General features: G+C 49.4%; 1 protein-coding gene across 1 annotated transcript in view; it reads left to right on the forward strand.

The window, feature by feature from the left end:
* LRRC74A (leucine rich repeat containing 74A) overlaps positions 1-18,923 on the forward strand; it is a 31,151-nt gene extending 12,228 nt beyond the window's left edge. The window contains exons 6-14 of the mRNA XM_012656148.1: positions 1,734-1,783; positions 2,121-2,202; positions 4,187-4,272; positions 4,728-4,922; positions 8,363-8,458; positions 11,403-11,549; positions 15,098-15,205; positions 16,117-16,199; positions 18,766-18,923. Coding sequence (XP_012511602.1) covers positions 1,734-1,783; positions 2,121-2,202; positions 4,187-4,272; positions 4,728-4,922; positions 8,363-8,458; positions 11,403-11,549; positions 15,098-15,205; positions 16,117-16,199; positions 18,766-18,790 — 872 coding nt within the window. The 3' untranslated portion in view covers positions 18,791-18,923. The remainder of the gene's footprint in view (positions 1-1,733; positions 1,784-2,120; positions 2,203-4,186; positions 4,273-4,727; positions 4,923-8,362; positions 8,459-11,402; positions 11,550-15,097; positions 15,206-16,116; positions 16,200-18,765) is intronic.
* The last annotated feature ends 2,239 nt before the right edge of the window (positions 18,924-21,162 follow it).

Genomic DNA, 21,162 nt, shown 5'->3' on the forward strand with positions numbered 1-21,162 from the left:
TTATAATCTTGGCTATTCTTGTGCAGTTTCTCCTTCAGGTGAATTTTAGAATCATTTTCTCAAGTTCCATTTTAAAAAAACCTGTTGGGATTTTGGTTGGGGTTCCACTTAATATTCTAGATTAATTTAGGAAAGAATTGGCATAGTCACAATATTGAGTCCTCTCATTTAAGAACATAGTTTATCTCTCTATGTCTTCAGGTCTTTTTTATATTCTTCCATAAAGTCTTAGAGTCATTTATTATTATAAGTCTTGCATATTTCATATTAAGTTTATTTCTACATCTTTTGTTATTTCATTTTATGTGTAAAACAGAATGTTTTTTCTATCACATTTTCTAATTGGTTATTACTGGTGTGTCTGAAAGCTATTAATTTTTGTACATTGATCCTATATCCAGTCGCTTCATTGAATTATCTTATTAGTTCTAATATTTTGTTAATTTTCTTGGATTATTTAGATAGGTGATCATATCTGTGAATAATGGGAGTTTTGTCTCTTTTTTTCCAATATTTATAGCTCCTAATGATTTTTCTGGTTGCATTTGCTAAGACCCTAACATAAGGTTAACATAATACAGAAAGCTCTTTGTAAAAATACAAATTACCCATCCCTATCCCAGACTGCTGAATCGAAATCTTTAGGGGGAGGAATCTGAGAGTCTATATTTTTTCAAGCTTCCCAAATGATTCTTTTACAGCCATCTCTGCACTGTAAGTAGCCACTGATGTGAACACAATAATTTGAATAATAATTTTATGCATTGGCTAACTTATTATCTCATTTTAATGTACTACTAACAGATGTGGCCAAACAAGTGTTTGTGTTTCAGTAAATGCATTCATTTATTCATTCATTCATTCACTCAGTAAGCATTTATTAAGCACCTGTCACATGCCAAGCACTATTTAGGTACTAGGGATACAAAGATTATTAAGGGTTCAAAGGAGAAAATTTGGGGATAAGGCTCTGTGTCATGTATTTCCCAGAAATCACCAACACTTTACACTGCTTGGCAGGGCCAGGACTAGGGTTAGGTGAGCGAGGCACTTGCCTTGATCACAAAACGTAAGGGGTACCAAAAAACTCAGTAATCAAGTAAATAATATCATAATGCAATATTTTAAAAAGCAAAATTAATGTAAGGGCATCCACGATGAACCAAATATCAAAATTTGAAATAAAAACAGGATCTAACAGGGATAGAATAGGCTGAGGTGATAAGGTCTAGTCATGCAAATGCAGGGGCAGATTCTGTCTTTATTTAAAATTCTAAAACTTTGTTCAACGTAGATGACTTTGCATTAATTTTGATTTTTTAAAAATATTGTATTAAGACATTATTCTTCTTGATTAATGAGTTTTTTGGGGCATTCCTTAAATTTGCACCCACAGCAAGTGTCTCCCTCCTCACTCTAGTCCTAGCCCTGCTGCTTAGACTTGGATTAACATTTCTATAAGGTTACAGACTTTAGGAACTAGGCTAGGGGTTGGTGCTGCCATTGCATGCACAGGGTGTGATGTACCAGCTCCTGGAACTGCATGGCAGAGAGAGAAGGGAACATTAAAGGAGATGGCAAATAGTTGCCTTGTTTTCTTGTGTCCACAAAGTATTTGCTTTAAGTACTTGCTACCTTTTCTATGTCTGGTTGTTCCAAAGGGAAGAGAACTGGCAGGCTAGGATGGGGGAGAGTGAGGAGAGCCATGGCCTGACCCACCATTCTCACTACAGGAAACAACCTCAAGGAAGAAGCCGCAGAGCTGCTCAGCCAAGCCCTGTCGGTAAGATGCTGGGGCCGCAGCCGAGCCACGTGGGACACGTCCCTGGGAGATCTGGGCAACCCAGGGGCTGCTACGGGCACAGTGAAGTGAGCCACTTGCGTGGTTTAGGGAGCTGGGGAGTGTTTAGCCAACCCCAGCAAAAGCTGCAGTAAGTGGTAGAGCTATTTGGATGGCACTAAGTTCTCCCAGCGGCCATCAACGATTAAACAAAAATGACGAAGAAATTGTCTTCACCTAATTTTTGGTACATGGGAGTCCCCCAGCATACTACCCTGAGATAAGTGAGATACTTGGGATCAGAAGACAAAAATAACCTCTCTTTCTGTGGTTTCTCTAGACCAATTACCGAATTAAGGAGCTGGATCTCAGCCACAACCAATTCTCTGATGCAGGAGGAGAGCACCTGGGTCAGATGCTGAGTAGGTCTCCACGGAGGGCAGGGGCTGGGGGAGGGTCACCTGTCAGAGCTGAAGCTCCCTTTTTAAAATTACTTTCACACGATCCCATTATAAAAGTAATGTAAACCATGCCCGAAATACATTCAAAATGAAGCAAACATCTGGATGTGGGAAGTAAAACTTTACAATGATAAGAACACATAGAGAAATAACTTGCTGACCTCAGGGAGGTTAAGGGTTATCAACTACAGCACGGTAAGCATAAACGGTAACAAAAACAATCCCTACATTTGACAATACATTTGAAACATGCATATGATATAAACAAAAACTACGAACAACCTTAAAAGACAAGCAACAGACAGGGAATAGATATTTGCAGCATTTGTAGAAATAATAGCATCCAGAATATTGCTAAAAGCTCCTATAGTCAGTTAGACAATGATAAAGACCCCAGCAGAACAATGGTCAAGGCATATGGATAGCAAAAGAAAGAAACCAAATGCCCAATCTCTTTACTGATTAGAGAAATAATGAAAAATAAAACAACAAAAGGATTCCCCTTGTCAGCTACCAAAACTGTAAAAGTTTAAAGTCAGAGAATATCAAAGGGGACAGTAGGGAGAAATGAGAATATTCATAAGCTGTTAGGCAGAGGCACTTTGGAGAACAACTTGACGTTACCTAGTAAAATTGAAAATGTGTATATTCTGTGATGTGGCGATTCCCTCCCATAAAGGGGGATCGTCTCGGAGAAGCTCTCACACATACACAGAGAGAGGTGTGAGGAGGTTATTGGAGTGCTGTTATAAAAGATAAAAATAGGAACAACCTAAATGCTCATCCCTGGGCAAAGATCTTCATTTTACAGATAAGGAAACGAATAAAAGAAGGATAAGTAACCTGCCTAAGGTCACACAGCTAGGAAGTGGTGAGATCAGAATTAAATCCAAATTGTGTGGCCGTTTCAGAGACGTAGGTGTGCGAGGTATAACTCAAATGAGGGAATTGGCAGAGAAGAGGAAATGAGGGTAAGAAGAGAGCAAGGGAGAGAGGGGAGGGAGAATGAAGGCAGGAGAGAGTGTGTTCTCAAAATTATATAAGATGTTGTGTGCTTTACCCAAAATACAGTCTGGTGGTTGACGCAGAGAAGCATGATCGGTACACAGTGCATCATCCATAAGAAATAACATAAAATGAGGTATTTTTCTTGGGCCCAGAAGGGACCATTCAGTAATGGTTCAGGAGGACTTCAGCCTCTCCATCTGATGGCATCCTCGGCATAAATGCCCTCCCCAAATAAAATAACAATAATAACGCGTTTAAGTAGGATGTTTTCCCAACCTTATGGACCATATAAGGAAAAGCATCTTTAAATCAAAAAAAGTGTGATTTTTATGCAAACCCAGCTTCTCAACAAGCCTGATGCCTCCTTACTTCCAGCTGATTGTGTCCCTAAGGCTCTCCTGGAGAGAAATTCTGAAGTCACCACTGCTCCCGTGGCACTCCATGAAAAAGCATGCGACTTGATACGCCATGTCCATCCCAGCCTTCCTATGTAAACACGGGCCCTGAAGGTGTTTTCCAGCTAACTCCATCTGTTTTAGCGCACAATATTCCACCAGACAGAAACGACTACAGGCACCTACCTCTTCCCGTATCCAGTACTGTTTCCTTAGGTAGAGTCCCAGAGGTGTGTGATAGGGTAGACGCTTTTTAATTGGAAAATGCCTGCGATCAGATGATATTTGCTGGATAGATTATACCAATTGATTTGGCACCCGCAATATATGAGTAGGATTATTTCACTACCTCTTTGCCAGCATTGGGAATTGTCTTATGATTTTGTGCTTAAATGAATAACTGAAAAAAATCATTATCTGAGGGTTTTTCTTTGCATGACCGTGGAGTGATCTTTATCCCCAGTGCCGCGGAGGTATGTTAACTCTGAGAATGGGTTTTCTGGGATGTGGGGGATGCCAAGCTGACTCCCTCCCTCTCCCAGGCATCAATGTAGGGCTCCAGTCGCTGGATCTGAGCTGGAATCACTTCCACGTACGGGGAGCTGTGGCCTTGTGCAATGGTCTCCGGGTAAGGTGCTCTCTGGGAGTGGTGTGCTGAGCCTGGGTGAGGACAGCCAGGGTCTCCCGTCCTGTCCTGCCATCATGAACCACTTCCTCGTGGGCACCTCTGACAAGGGCATACTGAGCTCTCATCAAATGCTTTCCATGTGTTGGTCTCTCTCCCACAATTCCTGGATGCATGTTATTCCTTAGTATAAATCCTACCTGCTGAGGCCTGGGATGACATCTTTGGGGACACTTCAAGAGAGCAGTTTAATTGGGGATAGGGAATGACCAGAGCCCAAAGGGAGTGAGTCTCAAGAGAATTTGAGGCTCTGAGCCCAGCTGGGAGGGCTCTGGATGATCCCGGGGACCACCAAGTGCCCAGCCTGGGTGCCAGCAGGGGACAGGAATCAGGGTCCCTTGGGCTAAATGAGTCCCAGGCAGCCTTGATGCTGGGTGCTGTTCTCCCCTCTCCTGGAGTCTAATGTGACCCTGAAGAAGCTGGATCTCTCCATGAATGGCTTTGGGAACGAGGGGGCCCTGGCCCTCGGGGAGGTCCTCAGACTCAACAGCTCCCTGACCTACCTAGACGTCAGCTGCAACGACATCAGCAACGAGGGAGCCTCCGAGATCAGCAGAGGACTGGAGTACAACGAAAACCTCAAAGTCCTGAAGGTAGTCTTTGCCTGAGCTGGAAGGGGCCATTCTGTGCGTATGTGTCCGTGTGTGTATGCATGTGTGTGTGTCAGTGTGTGTGTGTCAGTGTGTGCGTGTGTCAGTGTGTGTGTGGCGGGGTGGGGGCTGCAGGGTGATGGGCTGCGTATTCCCGGAGAGAATCGCTGGAGACGGCTCTCTTTATGTCATATATGCATGTATTCTTGACCTTCTCTCTGCTGTAAACCCAGTGTCACCCTGGGCTCTCCCTGGTGTACTGCAAGCATCTCCTAACAGGTCTTCCTTCCCTCCATCTGGGGCTCCTTCAGGCTCCTGTCCACATCGCAGCCAGAACATACTTTTTGGATGCAAATCTGACTTCCATTCCCCTCCCCCCTGTCCCCAGTGTCCTCTCTCTCTAGTCAGCCCCAGTGGCTTCCTGCTGCTCAAGCCCAGTTCTCCAGCCCTCCAGCCTCCATTGCCCCATGCTCTCCCTTGCCCTCTCCACCCAAGGCCACGGGCTTCCCTCCGCTCCTTTCCTCCTTCCAGCGTCTGGCCTGCTGCGCTCCGTCCACTGGTCCCCTGCACCTGCTTCCAGCAGTGGCTCCTCAGAGAGCCCTACTGGATCCTCTGTCTAGGGTAGCTGCTCCCAGAACCCTGCGTACTCCTTCCCGCAGAACTTGCTGCCCTATCTGATCACACTGTCCCTTGAGTGGCTCTCTGATGGTCTGTCACCCCCACTAGTGTGAAAACCCCATGAGAACAAAGACTGTTTGGCTTTGCCCATTTTGACACCTCTCACACTTAGCGCAGTGCTGGGTGCATGGCCGATGCCCAGTGAATACTTATTCAATGAATGAATGATTACATATTTCTTTTTAAATGAATCTGCCTGTAGATGCAGACGCCACTGGGCAATTGGGAAACAGATGAAAGATGAGGACTTCTATTAATCCTTCCCCTTCCTGGGGCTCCTGCCATGAGCCAGGTCCCTTGTCAGATGCTCATTATCACAGCCCGACTGACAAAGTGGGCTCTGTTGGCTCCACTTGTCCGATGAGAGAACTGAGGCATTATGGCTGGCTCAGGCCACACAAGTAGCAAGAGGCAGAGGGAAGCTGGCTCTGTCTGGCTTTCCGTGGCAACTGTAACTCCCTCAAGACATGAGGGTGGTTGAGGGGACCACAGATGCGGGAGTCCTGGTGGGAGAGAATGGGAGGGAGGAAACAGTGAGGATGAGCCTGGCATCCGAGGGGAGACGAGAAGGGACAAGAGGACACCAGCTCCTGGCTGGCAGAAGGAGCATGGTGACCACAGACCAGACCAGACAGGCCATCTGGTGACCAGGAGAGCTGGAAGTCCCAGCCGGGGTGGAGTGGGATGAGACATAACTCAGGGAAGAGAGACCGCCCCAGGCTGAGGATGATTCAGCCTCGGTGACCAATGAGGCCAAGGACAGTTCTGAAAATCTGAATTTTTAAAAAACTAAGAAGTTACCAGCTGGTTCGTGCTCATGCCTGTGATCCTAGCACTTTGGGAGGCAGAGGCAGGAGAATTGCTTGAGGTCAGGAGTATGAGACTAGCCTGAGCAAGAGTGAGACCCCTTCTCTACTAAAAATAGAAAAAATTAGCCGGATGTGGTGGCGCACGCCTGTAGTCCCAGCTACTCAGGAGGCTGAGGCAAGAGGATCGCTTGAGCCCAGAAGTTTGAGGTTGCCAGGAGCTAGGATCATGTCATTGCACTATAGCCTGGGTAACAGAGTGAGACCCTGCCTCAAAAAAAAAATAAAATAAAAAAAGAAGTTGCCTTAGCAAAATGGCAACAGGAGTTGCCTCTGGTTAGTGGGGTAGAAGAAAAACCTAAAGCATTTTTTACCTGTCTTCTAATTTTTCCACAATGACCATGTGTAACAAATAAATTTGAATTTTTAAAAATGTTTTAGAAGCGAAAGAGAAAAGTTTAAGACAAGCTTGGTCACAGGTGGAGACCACATCAACTTTGCCACAGGAATTATCTATTGTTCTCCACAGCCAGCCCCAGAAGCCCTGCCCCTAATCTTGGAAAAATAAGGAATTCCTCGGAATTCGGGAAGTGAATCTAGCAAAGTATTCTAGATGCTGATCTCCATGAGGGCAGGGCCCGACTCTGTATTTTCGCACTGGAGTACGTCAGAGCCTGGGACACAGCTGGCGCATAGTGGGTGCTCAATGAAGCCACCCCGCTGAAAGCCTTCAATAATGATAACTAATGTTCATTGACTGCTTGCCATGTACCAGGCACTCTTTTTTTTTTTTTTAAGACAGGTTCTCACTCTGTCACCTGGCTCAGAGTGCAGTGGTGTCATCATTGCTCACAGCAACCTCAAACTCCCGGACTCAACTGATCCTCCTGCCTCAGCTTCCCAAGTAGCCAGAACTACAGGCGTGTGCCACCATGACCGGCTAATTTTTTCCATTTTTAGTTGCCTGGCTAGTTTCTCTCTATTTTTAGTAGAGACAGGGTCTCACTCTTACTCAGGCTGGTCTCGAACCCCTGACCTCAAGCAATCCTCCCGCCTCAGCCTCCCAGAGTGCTAGGATTACAGGTGTGAGCCACCACACCCAGTCTCTTTTTAATTCTTTGCCTGAATTGATATGTTGAGTCCTCAGAGCAGCCATAGATGATAGGCACACAGTGCTCAGGGAATCAATGCTCCATGTTCCTGCTGTTAACCTCTATCCATGCTTCAGTGGCTGCCAGCACCACTGGGATAATGTCCTAATTCCTTAGCTAGGCCCACAAGGTCCTCCGTGATGTGGCCCATCTCAGCTCTGTGGCCTCATCTCTCTGAACCAGCTCACGAACACCATGTGCTGTTTCACATCTCTGCGCCTTTGCACCTAACCTTCTCGTCTTTGGTGAAGCTCACTCCTTCATCTGGTTCTGCTCCCCCTTCTTCAGACCTGACTAATTCTCATTAGTCCTGCAAGACTTAGCTCATCGTCCCTCCCCCGTGCTGCATACTCCTCTCCTTGCTCCTGCAGTACCCGGGTGTACCTCTGTCATTGAGATCATCACATTTCTGATGCTGTTGGCTTGTTTGCCTGTCTCTTGTGGCTAAAGTATCAAGCTACCCGAGGGCAGAAAATTTGTCATGTCTTCTTGTGCATTCCTCAGTGCTTAGCCCAGTGGCTGGCATATGGTAGGCCTCTAATAAATATGTGTTGGAGAGATGGACAGATGCATGGATAAGCAGTGAGATGGACAGGTGGACGGATGGATGGATGGATGGATGGATGAATGAATGAGCAGTAAGATGGTTGGAGGGGTAGACAGACAGATGGGCAGGCAGACAAGTACTGAAAGAAAAGTCTTGGAGGAAGACAGAGGTTGTGATTTGATGAGAACTGGACGCCATGCTCTAAGCCAGCCTCTCCAGCCCCCAACTCAGCCTCCTCTTGTCTTGCCCCTCCCTCTATAGCTTTTCCTGAATCCTATCAGTATGGATGGGGCTCTTTTACTTATCCTGGCCATCAAGAGGAACCCCAAGTCCAGTATGGAAGAGCTTGACATTTCCGTAAGTGATCAAATGCTGGTTGCTTGCACCAGGGTGCGAGCGGTGACCCTTCCCACTCTGTGTTGGCAGGGCCCACAGCTCTGTCCCTTACAGGCCCTCACACAAATGCTCCGGGAAATGGTCACTCCTTTGGGTACAGCTCTGCCCTCTGTGGGGATCCTTCCAGTAGGAGTAGCCGTTCAGTCAGTAACATCTCAGAGTGAAACAATTTACCAGATCCTAGAAACCCAGGCCGTGAACATCTGAGAGTAGAGATAAGGAAACACCAAAAAGAAAGGCAGGAGGATCCCAAAACAGACTTTACCATCAGCCTTGCTAATGAATGGCCCTGGATCCCAGAATGGTTTCAGGGTCATGGGATTTTTGGAATCTGGATATTAAAACATATGTAAACTTGTATTTCATTTCATGACTTGACCTATTGTACTCAGAGTAGTATTGGTGGGTGGAAATCTCTTGATGAAGGAGGAAAGCCTCCTGCCAGGTACTCTTGCCCGAATCGGCATGGAGGTGGTGGCTGGTAATAGCAATAGCCTACCCTTGTCTACCATTTTATACTCTTTTTTCCCCGAAGTGATTTTATATGTGCTAGCTCATTTGATCATACTCTAGAAAGTAGGTAAAGTACTATATTCATTTCCTAGAGCTGCTGTGACAAAGTACCACAAACTGGGTGGCTTAAGCAACAGAAATGTATTGGCTCACGTTCTGGAGGCTGGAAGTCCAAGATCGAAGTGCTGGCAGGCTTAGTTTCTTCTGAGGGCTGTGAGGGAGAATTTGTTCCAGACCTCTCTCTGCACCTCTGGTGGTTTGCAGGCCATCTTTGGTGCCACTTTGCTTGTAGAAGCATCACCCCAATCTCTGCCTCCACCTTCCCATGGCATCTCCCTGTCTCTATCCAAATGCCCCCTGTTAATAAGGACATGGTCGAATCGGATTAGCACCCACCCTACAGACCTCATTTTAATTTGGTCATCTACAAAGACCCTATTTCCAAACAAATTCACATTCACTGGTCCTGGGGCTTAGAACTTCAGCATCTTTTGAGGGAAGGGAGCAAAATTCAACCCAAAACAAGCACTTTTCCTCATTTTCCCATTTTACATATAAGGAAACTGAAACAGAGAGGTTAGGTCATTTGCCCAGGATCCACAGCAAGTGGGAAACACAGCAAGCAGTAAACCCAGGGCTTCTGCCTCCTACTCTAGAGTTCTATAAAGATACGATGTTAAAGTCCTTTTACATGTTTAATGCCACACAAATAGGATGTTTTGTAAGACTATTTTAACAGTTTGCAATTATATCAGTGACAATATTTTGAATATTTAAACCCAAGCTCCTTAGAAGTGAAGAATTAGTAAAATTCGAATTTCTATTTGCCACAGATTTTAAGACATTATAAAAATATAGCTGCTTTTCTTTCCACTTTGTTCCTTCACCCCTTCCTTCCTGCCCTAGGTCCCTCGGTGCTCTTGGGTCTGCCTCCCCAGAAGCCCCTTCCCCACCGTCATGCTGCGGTTCTGACCGTGCACCCCAGGACGCTGCCCTGCCCACCCCCCGACCCTCGCCCTGCCTCCGAGCCTCAGCTACAAGTTCAGATTTTGTTGGCATTTGTTTTCCCTCCCACAGTACAGGTTGGAGGGTGTGGACCCAGGCTCTGCCTTGGTGTGTTTGAGGGAACATTAGAAATGGTGCTAATGAGGCCCTGGATGGCACAGAAATCTGTGAGCTGTGACCACGTTGGCACTTAACCAGCCTGCCAGGACACATCAGTCTGAGTTAGCCTTTTCCTTCCCTTTTGTCAGCCATGCTGCCATAACTTTAAACAGTGTTGGAATTCCTCCTTTGTAGATGCTTCTAGAACTTTCTCTAGAATATCTACAAAGTCTTTAGCCCTTCAGCCTGGGTTTAATTCTTTGAAAAGGCAAAAGGTACTCAGAACCACATCTGAGGAATGAAGCAGGTTGATCAAACTGGTGGAGGTCAGGTTTGATCAAACACCATTTCACAGAACACATTTTCTCCTATGTCCTATAAACCTGTGGTCCCCAACTGGGCCGCAGAGCTCCGCTGCCCTGCTCTCCCTGTCCATGGAAAAACTGTCTTCCATGAAACCGGTCCCTGGTGCCAAAAAGGTTGGGGACTGCTGCTATAAACCAGCTCTGCGGGTACTTCCAGAAAGGGAGGTTCTCAATTCATTTTGAGTCACTTGTTAGAATAAGGGACCCTGTTCCAGGGCACCTGCTCTGAAGAACAACACTCATGTAGATATGGACATTTAGGGTATTTGTTTAAGGACCAGTCTCGTGGATGGGTGTGGTGGCTCATGCCTGTAATCCTAACACTTTGGGAGGCCTAGGCATGCAGGAGAATCACTTGAGGTCAGGAGCTCAAGACCAGCCTGAGCAAGAGCGAGATTCCATCTCTACTAAAAATAGAAAAAAATAGCTGGGAATATGGTGACCACCTGTAGTCCCAGCTACTTGGGAGGCTGAGGCAAGAGGATCACTTGAGCCCAGGAGTTTGAGATTGCTGTGAGCTAGGCTGACACCACGGCACTCTAGCCCCAGCCACAGGTGAGAGTCTGACTCAAAACAAAAGGGCACTTACACACACCATCTGAGAACAGAGCTGTCTGCACAGGAGCACAGCAGGGAAAAAAGAGAAAAAAAGAGAGAACAGAGCTGAGCTGGCAGCAGGTGACAGGCCACCAGCACTCAATGAAACATCTGATCAAAATTATGTAAGAAACTTACAAGTCAAATCACAAGCTCTAAAACACCGGAACTATCCCAGTCTAGGAGTAGCACTGCAGAACAAACAGGAAAAGACAAAACCTCCCAGCTTTGGCTCAGATGGAAGGGAGAGGACCCACTGGCTGGGCAGGGAGATGGCACAGTGGTGGTGCCCTCGTCATGATGGGTCCCTTCTCTTCCTGTCACAGAACGTGCTGGTGACTGAGCAGTTCACAAAAACACTGGATGGGGTATATGCTGTTCACCCGCAGCTGAACGTGGTGTACAAGGCAGTGCCAGGCCTCTCTGTCAAGAAAACCGTCTTCCTGTGGACAAACCCCATGAAACTGATCCAGGTGAGCTCCTGCCTTCCTCCCAGCCCTCCAGGGAGCCCTAGAGAAAGCTGGCCTTTGGCTCCACCCAAAGTGTACAAGCCCCTCTGCCAAGGAATGTCCCTCGCCCTGCAGACGTGGAGTATCCCCTGCAGATACTGGATTCCCCAGCAGTGCTTCCCAACTCCCAGAGACAGGGCAAGGGCTGAGATCTGGCTGGAGTGGGAGGCGTTTGGCACAGGATGGACACACCTGCCCAGGCTCCTCCACCTGCTAATATATGGCCAAGGGCAAGTCACCGAGGCTCTCTGTGCCTCAGTGTCCCCACCCGTAGAATGGGCATAACGGTGGTGCCCACCGCAGTAGGATTGCTTGGAAGATTAAATTATGTAATGTGCATGCAGTGCTTAGAAGAATGCCTGGTGTATAATAAGCACCCAATAAACACAGGTTCTTTCTGACAGCAGGTGAGGATGCCAGGACATCCCTGTGGTCAGGATGGCTATTTTGTGGCTTCAGCTAAAAAGGGACACTTGAGTCCTTTATTTCTAGTGGTAACTCAGACCTGGCTCACCTTTTCTTAGATTATCTCTGGCAATCACAGGAGGCAGATGTAATGGTGGAAATATAAAATCAGTGACTATTAGAACTCAGAGGGACGTTATTGCTCTTCTAGTCCCCATTGCCCAGAGCAGTGACCTGGCCTCTCGCCCACTGGTGGGAACGAGGAGCCTGCAGCTGGCTGCAGACCAGTTGCTGTCTGGGGAAGCAGGAACAGGGCGATTTGGTGCAAATGCAGGTTCTGCATGATGTGCATCCCGAGGGCTGTTTCTTGCCCCTGGCAGGTCTGCTCTGTGCCTCAGTTTCCAGGACTAAATAAAAGAGCTCTTGCATGAACAGTAATGTGGTGTGGAAAGTTCTAGAAGGCAAAGGGGTATCAAGTATTTTTATGAGTCATATGACTTTGGATGGAATCACCAAGGGCATATCTGTTTTGCAAGGGGAGCAGAGTGCTCCAGCAAACAGGAATGGAGTTGCTTAATGCAAAGTGGGGACCCCACCCCTTGTTTTAAAGCAGCTATGGAGAAAGAACCTTGGAGTAGAAACCAAACAGGACGCGCGCTGTAAAACATAGTCCTTCCTCTCAGGGGGTAAACGATCTGGTTGGAAATACGGGATAGATTCAGAAATGACTCGCAGAAAGTGCCATGATAAATAAGTGAGGAAGGCAGCAAATAGAATGAGAACGCAAGCTGGAGATCCCAGTAGGACTGGGCGAAGAGAAAAGGAGGACTTCCCGGCCGACGTGTTGGGGAAGCGCCTCGAAGAGAGCAGAGCTTTCAGGTGAGCCGCAGGGCCTGGCAGGGAGTTCTGGGAAGAGGGTCCTGCTGGTAGAACCTCTGAGGTGGGATGGCACACAGCCTGTGTAGGGGACGTGAACAGAACCACGTGGCTCCAGCCTCATAGAGAAGCCTTAAAGCCAAAGCTGGTGAAGGAAGTGGGACGGATGTGGCAGTCCTCAGATTCTAGGCCCAGAGCTCGGGTGTGATTTCACTGGGAGGACGGAGCGAGCGAGAGCTGCTGAGCAGCGGATGTGATGCGAACCCAGCAGGACCAAGGCATGACTTTCCTGACAGTGCGGAGTGGAAGGAACTGAAGGGGGTAGAGACAAGAGTGGGAAAACAAGTGGGGACACCATTGTAGTATTCTAGATATGGAATGGTGACTTGGCTGAGAATGACAATGGAAATAAAGGACACATGCAAGAGATCTCATTATGGAAGTATCTGCAGGACTTGGGGAATGGTCAGGTATGGGGTGTGTGCGTGCACATGTGTGCGTGTATGTGTGTGTGTGTGTGTGTGTGTGTGTGTGTGTGTGTGTGTGTTGGGAGAAGAAAGGCCTGTGGTGATAAGATAGACCCAGAGATAACCCAAAAGTTCAAGCCCAAGGGGCAAAGAAGGTGGTAGCATTGGCAGAGCCAAGGAAGTGCAGGTGGGAAAGTGGCTGCCACCCAGCCCTGCTGCCCATTTCAGGCCCCCTGGCTTTCTCCCCGCTCCTCTTTGCATCAGTTCTCTCGTAACTCCAGGCCTGTGCACCTGCAGCTCCTTCTACCTCGAACACGCTTCTCCTTGCCCTCTGTGTCCGCTTGTTCCTTCTCGTGCTCCAGGTCTCTACTCAAGTGCCACTTCCTTGGAGACCCCTTCTCAGATTCCCTAGTCGAGAGTAAGTGGCCTCGCCACGTGCTCCCGTAGCCTCGGCTTTCCCCTTTCATCGGGACACTGTGAACTGCTCCCCCAGGGCAGGGGCTGTGTTGGGCCTTGTCAATAGCACCCACCACCGAGTGACAGGCCCTGATTCTGGTCGAGGTGCTGACCACAGGGTCTATGGCAAACCTAGCAGTACAGCAAGACCCTGTCAAGGGGCTTTTGAAAGTGGGAGAGGAAGAGAAACAAAAGATGATTTTTTAAAAAGGACCCAAGAGAATATTTTAATGACATTGAAAAGGTGTTCACAGTGGGTTAGTACAGTGCATTTTATAAAACAGTAGCTGTAGTAGAAAGATGATAGGTAGAGGTTAGAGTTAGACAGACAGATGTTACATAGATATTAATGGACAGATAGCTAGATGGATAGATGGATAGATAAAAGGATACATGCCAAGATGTTACCTCTGGATGGTGACATTTTACTTATGTGTTACTTTTTACTTTCTTCTGCTAATCTAAAATTGCCTTACAAGGTGAGTAGGTAATGCAGCTGACTCTTGAAAAACATGGGTTTGAACTGCGCAGGTCTACTTACGCAAGGATTTTTTTCAATGAGTCCAGTCGGCCTTCCATATCCACAGGTTCCACATACGCAGCCACATGTGGATGGAAAATACAGTATTCACGGGATGCAAAACCCATGAGTACAGAGGGCCCACCGAAGCCCCAGGGCCCACGTTTTTGTGTCCGTGGGTTCGCAGAGCCGACTGCAGAACCTGAGCATCCTTGGGTTTTGGTATTGATGGGGGTCTGGAACGGATGCCCTGTGGATGCTGAAGGACGACTGTATTTTTTAAATGAAAACAATGAAATATTGTTTTTAAATATATTCTAACAAAGCTTGTCTCCATGTGAGCATCTGTGTGGAGCAGTGAGAATCCGGGGAAGGCCTAGAGCCTGTCCAACCATCACACTGTGTGGCTGTGATTTAACTTTCATCTCTGAGCTAACAACATCCCACCCACCAGCCTCAGTGCACCATCGATACTTGTCTTAACAGAGGTCATCGCAAACCCAAATCACACATGTGGATGTGACCCCCAGCCCTGTCCCCTGGATGCTGTGGCACCTTAGCAGCATTGACTTCAGCCCTTCCACCCTGGGAATGGACGGAGCTTCCACTCGGTGGGGTGGAGCTGCGAGAACCTGGGCGAACACACAGGAACCATCACAGGTCCTTGTGTCTGTCTTCCCTGTTCTCAGCCTTTCTGGGCCTGGGAGCTGGGGCTGCCTTCGAGGAGGGGAGGGGGAGTTGTGGTCATTGCTGTAAGGACAAGTGTTTGCACCTGGTCCTTCTTTCAGAGCTATGCAGACCAGCAAAAAATCACGGTGGTGGACTTCCTCAAGAGCTTGAACCCCGCCGGGACAATGAAGATGCATGTGGGCGAGTTCCGGAAAGCTATGGTACAGGTATGCCGATTCCTGGTGGCCACAGGCACTGTGCGTGTGCGACAGAGAGAGTGCGCAAGCACGTTGGAAAGCTTCCTGGGTTTGGCTGTGGGACACTCACCTCATTTATCTGGACCCAGAGAGGAACCCGAGACCTCCCTCAACCCTTGCTGGAGTCATTCTCTGTGCTGCATGGCTCAAAGCCACTGATGACCCAAGATGCCTCCCAAAGGCAGATGCTCTATCTTGAGGTCTTTCCCCCACTGTGTTTGGCTATTGGGCAGATAAAAAGAGAGTGAGAGAAGATCACATGCCGCAGCCCCAATATTTCCACCTTTGGCCATATCCTCTTGCCTGAAATCCCTCATTCCCCTCGCCCCCATGTAATAAAGGTGCGAAAGGCCCCCTGAAATGCATTCTCGAAGGCATCCAGCATCACAGCTTCCTAGGAGGGAACTGGGCCCTGCAAGAACAGGACCCGGGAGAGGACATGCTGGGGGCCCAGGCCCATGGTGAGGAGGGCTGGCCAGGACTCAGCAGCTGCAGAGGAGAGCTCTGTCCACCCCAGGGCCACCCCCTTCACCTGACCCTGACCTCCAGCCCCCTACTGCTACCCAGAAAAGGGAGGCCCTCTGGGGTCCAGTCAGTGACCCACAGGCAGGGGGCTTCTTCCACCCCTCCATGTTGTGAGTTCAATTTCCTCTGAGCTCGCTCTCAGTTGCCATGCACGGTCCCAAGAGGAGTAGGGCATTATGTGATGTGTGTGTGTGTGTGTGTGTGTGTGTGTGTGTGTGTGTGTGAGTGAGAGTGAGAGAGAGAGAGAGAGAGAGAGAGAGAGAGTGAGAGAGAGAGAATGGAGGGGTGGAGGGGTGTCTGGAGAGGGGGTGAACATAGAGCTCTATTAACCGCACATGTTCCATCTACATCCTCAGCAAAACAAGGTCCCTCTGAACCAGTACCAACTCGGGGAGCTGATAAAGAGGCTGGATGAGAAGACAGGCATGGTGAACTTCAGGTCAGCCCTGCCCAACGGCCATCCCCAGCGCTCTACGGGGGGCCCTGGCTGGGTGGATGTGAGCACCCCGCCCCGTCTGCATTTGCTTAGTGAGGGCCTCTCCCACCGTGCAGCAGCTGGCTGCCTTTTCCCTGCACCACAGGGCCAGGCCACAGGATTCACCCTCCTTCTCATCTTCAAGTCATTTGTTTAGCAAAGCTTGAGCCCCTGCCACGTACTGCTGGCTGCTGGGCCACACAGTGCATGCCGGCAGAAGGAGCTGCAGCCCAGCACTCACAGCCCTGTGGGAGGCGACACCAGGAGCACACAGTCAGCCCTCTCAGGGCGAGCGGAGCAGTGGGGGTGTGCTCCAGGCGCCCTTGTACCCTAAAGAGGAGGCATCACTCAGGTGGGGCAGTGATGTTTCAGCAAGTCTGGTGTGGCAGAGAGACAGAGAGAGCAGAGGGACGGAGCCCCAAGTACTGGGGCCCCCGGTGTGGCGTGTGGCGAACCACAGGTTGGTCAACTCTGCCGTACGAAGCTCAAAGAGTGATGTGGGCTGGATTCCTCAGAGACAGGGAAGGTCCGTGATGATAGTGACAGCTGTGACCAACCCCTGGTGAGACCCTGCCATGTGCCAGATCCTCTCCCATCACCAAACAGGCACCTACTGAGTCCTCCTGGTGTGGGATAGCAACACCCCTCCACCCCCACTGAGTAAGCAATGAAACTGAGCTTCAGAGAAGTGAGGCAAAGCCCCTCGGGCCTCACAGCGGGGAAGGGGCAGCTCTGGCCCTGACCCAGCCCCTGTGGTTCCAGACCTGCTGTCACTGGCCCCACCAGGCATGGTCCCTGTGGCCTTAAGCCTGGCCTGTGTCCTTAAGGAGCCCCAGTGGAGGAGGCCCCTGTCCGGCCCTGCCCCACGCACCTTCCTCCAATAACACAAACAGGAAGGGCAGCCTGGCCCAGCCGCAAACCCTGCTCTGCTTAACAAGGGCGGGCTGTGTGCGGGGCTCTCAGTCGCCCTCATCTTCAAGTGGGGTGAGAACCGCAGCAGCCTAGAGGGTATTGGGAGGATTAAGTGGGGAAATGCACGGAAGGAGCTGGCCCATGGGGCGTCACTCAGCAGTGAGGCTGTCATCCAGCAAGGGGGCCTCAAGGACGGCTCAGGAATGCGCTGCCCCCTCCTCCCCCCACCCCCTATCTCCCCGCCACCCGCTGCACCTCCCACTGGGCCCCCTGCTGGGCCCCCTCCCTCTACTCTGTCCAGCTCAGCAGCCTCTGCCCTGTCCGCTGCCTGCCCGAAAGTGGCACCACTTGTTCTTGGGAAGCTGGCAGCAAGTGCAGTGGCAGAGCCTCCAGACCAGGTTCCAAGCCCGGCATACTCTCCAGGGGTGCACAGAAATAAGGCCACGTGGCGGGCGGTCGAGAGGCAGAACTGGAGCTGGCTGCCCAGTCTCAGGACCTGAGTTGGGGGGCTCTTGGGGCCACCTCAGTTGCCTGTCAGATTGCACACTGCCTCTCTGTTAGTGCTGGCTGAGGAGCAGAGTGGTACTTTATACTGTTGCGTGAATCTTTTCTATTGTTATGTTTTGTTACAAATAATATCCAGTCGTAAAAGTTCTAAATCCACAGAAGTACAGCAAGGAGAGAATGAAGGTCCTTTTTTATCTCCCCCCACAGTTCCCTCCGCCTCCCCGAAGGGCTCTCCCAAACAATGGCAGGCACACATTTCCACGCCTTCTCCGTGTCCTCGTCATCGTGTGTGTGTTCCTGCACAGGCACGTGTGTTGGGGAAAGAAATAATAGCTAAAAACACTGTTTCTAGGGCCAACCACATGGGTTCCCATCCCAGCTCCACTCCTGTGGAAGCCTGGGCAAGTTATCTGGTCTCTCTGTGCCTCAGCTTCCTCATCTGTATTATGGAGCTAATAACAGTACCTGCAGCACAGGAGTTTTGAGGACTGAGTGAGTTCGTGCCTGTAAGATATTTGGAACACTGCCTGGGACACAGTAGGTAGGCGCACAGTTCATATGGGTTTATTATCTGTTTTACACACACACAGTTTCTTATCACTAATAGAATAGGACTATCTTGCTTTGTCCTGAACACGCTTTATCCTAACAGTACGTCTTGGTGACCTTTCCATGTTGGCACGTTTAAACCCCTCTCAATCTTTTTAAATGCCTCATAATATTTCATAGCACAAGAATCTCAAAACTTAAACTCATTTTATGGACATTTAAGCTATTTGCAATATTTTGCTACTACAAACAACACTGTCGTAAACATCCTTGTACACAGTATATAGTGTTTCTCAAAATAGGTTTGGTGGAGTGGACCCAGCAATTGCTGGGTCAGAGGGTGTCACATTCTAAAATTTAACTCTGCCGAGCCCTCGCCAACCATGTAAACCAGCGCTCTACAGCATCCCTGTGCCAGCTCTGAACTTACCCGCGTTCAACCCGCTGCCAAGATAAGAGATGGGTTTGCAAAGGGTCTCGCTTGGATTTGAGCCTGTCTTAACTTTCTCGCCAATTGGCCATGAAGCTGCCCTCAGCATTATTCTCTTACCTTTCAAACCAGTTTCTTGAATATGCCGAAGACATAGCTGCTAGTCTGGTCTGGAAAGAAGTCTCGACAAGAGAAGTCCTGGCAAGTTGGACGGTGCCATGGAGGAGACCGAAAGGTGGCCAAACCTCAATGGACAAATGCAAGGCCAGGGCTGCGCACGAGCAAATAAAATCCGGCTTGATTCTGGGTGTTCTGGGGTGCTGGTGGGTGGGCCCTTCACCAAGGGGCACCTTCTGGTTTTAGTGACCACCAGGGGACATGGTGTTGTGGTCTCATTAAGCGGTGCGCAGATAAATTGGGAATGTAATGGGGTTGCTGGGCAGCGGGAGAAGAGCATCGGGGAGCAGGTCGGTGCCCAAGAGCAGTCGTCATAGTGGTTGTAACCTGTGTCCAGGGGACATTTCCTAGACGGGAGGGAGTGAGGGGGGACAGAGCTGAGGGAATGAGGGCAGGGGCCTCTAGAAACAAATGCCAAGGGGTCACATGGAGGGAGCCCAGGACGGGAGACTGAGAGACCTGGCATCTAGCCCTGGACGCATGAGCGTGAGCCTGAGCAGTTCCACCTGAAAAATGGAGCAGCTGAAATAAAGGCTTCCTGATCCATTATGGGAGTCTACCCTTCTGCATTTCATTCTAAAATCCTTTGGGAAACTGGGGAGACAGGAAGAGCTTAGCAAAAGAGGAAAAGGAATAGCCTAGAACAGTGTACACTGACCAGGTGGGTGGAGGGAGCCTCACCCACCACCACTGTGCGTGCACCAGGGCAGGGACTGTCCGCTGTGCCTCGGTAGCCCTCGCTCATCGAGGGTGCCCAGTAAACGCCTGCGGAGTGAACAAGCACATTCACCTGGCCGTTGTTTGGGGTGAGTGGTGGAAAGCTGGGAAAGTTTGGGGGATGAGGGAAGGCCCATGTCCAGGGACCCCCACTTTGGAGCACTGGTAGGAGGGAGGAACCAAGTCACCAGCCCTTGGGCTTCTCTTGGCTTCACGAAGGTGGAGGCGAACGCCAAGCCCTCTCTGCACATGTGGCAGAATCATTATTTGAAATAATTCATCCCCCCCCTTCAGGTGCCATAGTTTCTCCTTTCCTTATGCAGCTTTTAGCCTTGATAGGGTTTAGGACCAGGGGAGAAGTTTCTAGCAAGACCTGCCCCTTCCCAGCTCACATTTCCCACAGCCTAAGCTTACCGGGGGGAACAGAACCTGAGGAGAAGGCAGAGAAGGAGGGTCACAGGAGCCCTGAGAGTCACTTCCCCAGCACTGCAGGGAGGGGAAGGAGGCCAGATCTGCCAGGACCCCAGAGCAAGCAGCTGAGTCGCGCGCCCCAGGGACTGGCTCTGGGCCTGGGCCCCCAGCCTCTCCAGAACCCTCCTGCCCCAAGCACCGCATGAATGCAGCTGAGCAGCGGCTCTGGAGATCTCTATGAGCTGGGAACAAAGGCACCTGCAATAAATAATCAGTGTGGACAGGTGACAGGTGAGCACCACGGAGGCTCAAATCATTGGCACAACCCTGAGCATAGTCCCGAAGTTCAATCTCCATCAGCTGGGTGATATAGGGACTCAGGGTCAAAATTAGGAAGATGAAGAGAAAATAAAGAAATGCAGTGAGGAGTTTATGGGCTAAACGTCTACCATGACATCAGAGTGCTCTGTAGATGTCGGCTTTATCTCTCCAAATAAAGAGAAGTTCCCTGATGGCAAGGATCATGTTTTTAAAATCTATTATAACCCATAAAACTCTCCAAGTTCCCAGCCTGTCACTGGGAGCATCCAACATTTAAGCGTCCAATAAATGTTGGTGTCCGGGTGGAACCCTGAGGACTGTGTGTGTGCTGGAAGGAGAGGCCGTGAAGCGTCAGAATGTGTAACGGACAGATTACAAATGTATAATGGTCATGGATCAATAAAGACACATCCTTTTCCCAGATTATTGTTCTCATCTTTTGCATTAAATTGAAAAGGCAGCAAGAATTCTTATCAAATTTTATTTTTGAGTGGCTTTTTGGGGAATGATGGAGATTACAGGGAACTTAAAATCTACCCCCCCCAAACCGCCCCAAACCCCCAAAACAACCCCTTGACACAGCCACCTCCAAGTAAATGAAGGATGGACAGCCAAGCCCCTGCAACCGCCCCGGGAGCCCGCAAAGGGGGAGGAATTCCCACTTGTGTCCGCTAGGTGTCAGCTCAGTTCCAAAAGTCCTTGTGAGAACTGTGCATTGAGGTCTCAGAGAAGTTTCCTAAACTTGGCCAAGAACTTTCTCCCATCTTCCAAACTTCCACCCCCGAGGAGCGCCCAGCCTGACACCTGGGCAGACCTCTCTAAGGCTCTGGGTCCTCACTGAGAAGCGAGGTTGCTAACGACTGTCACCTTGCACCCTTGTTGTAAGGAAGAAAATCAGGCACC

This window comes from Propithecus coquereli, unplaced genomic scaffold (genome assembly GCF_000956105.1).
Source record: "Propithecus coquereli isolate 6110/MARCELLA unplaced genomic scaffold, Pcoq_1.0 Scaffold5, whole genome shotgun sequence".
NCBI lineage: Eukaryota > Metazoa > Chordata > Mammalia > Primates > Indriidae > Propithecus > Propithecus coquereli.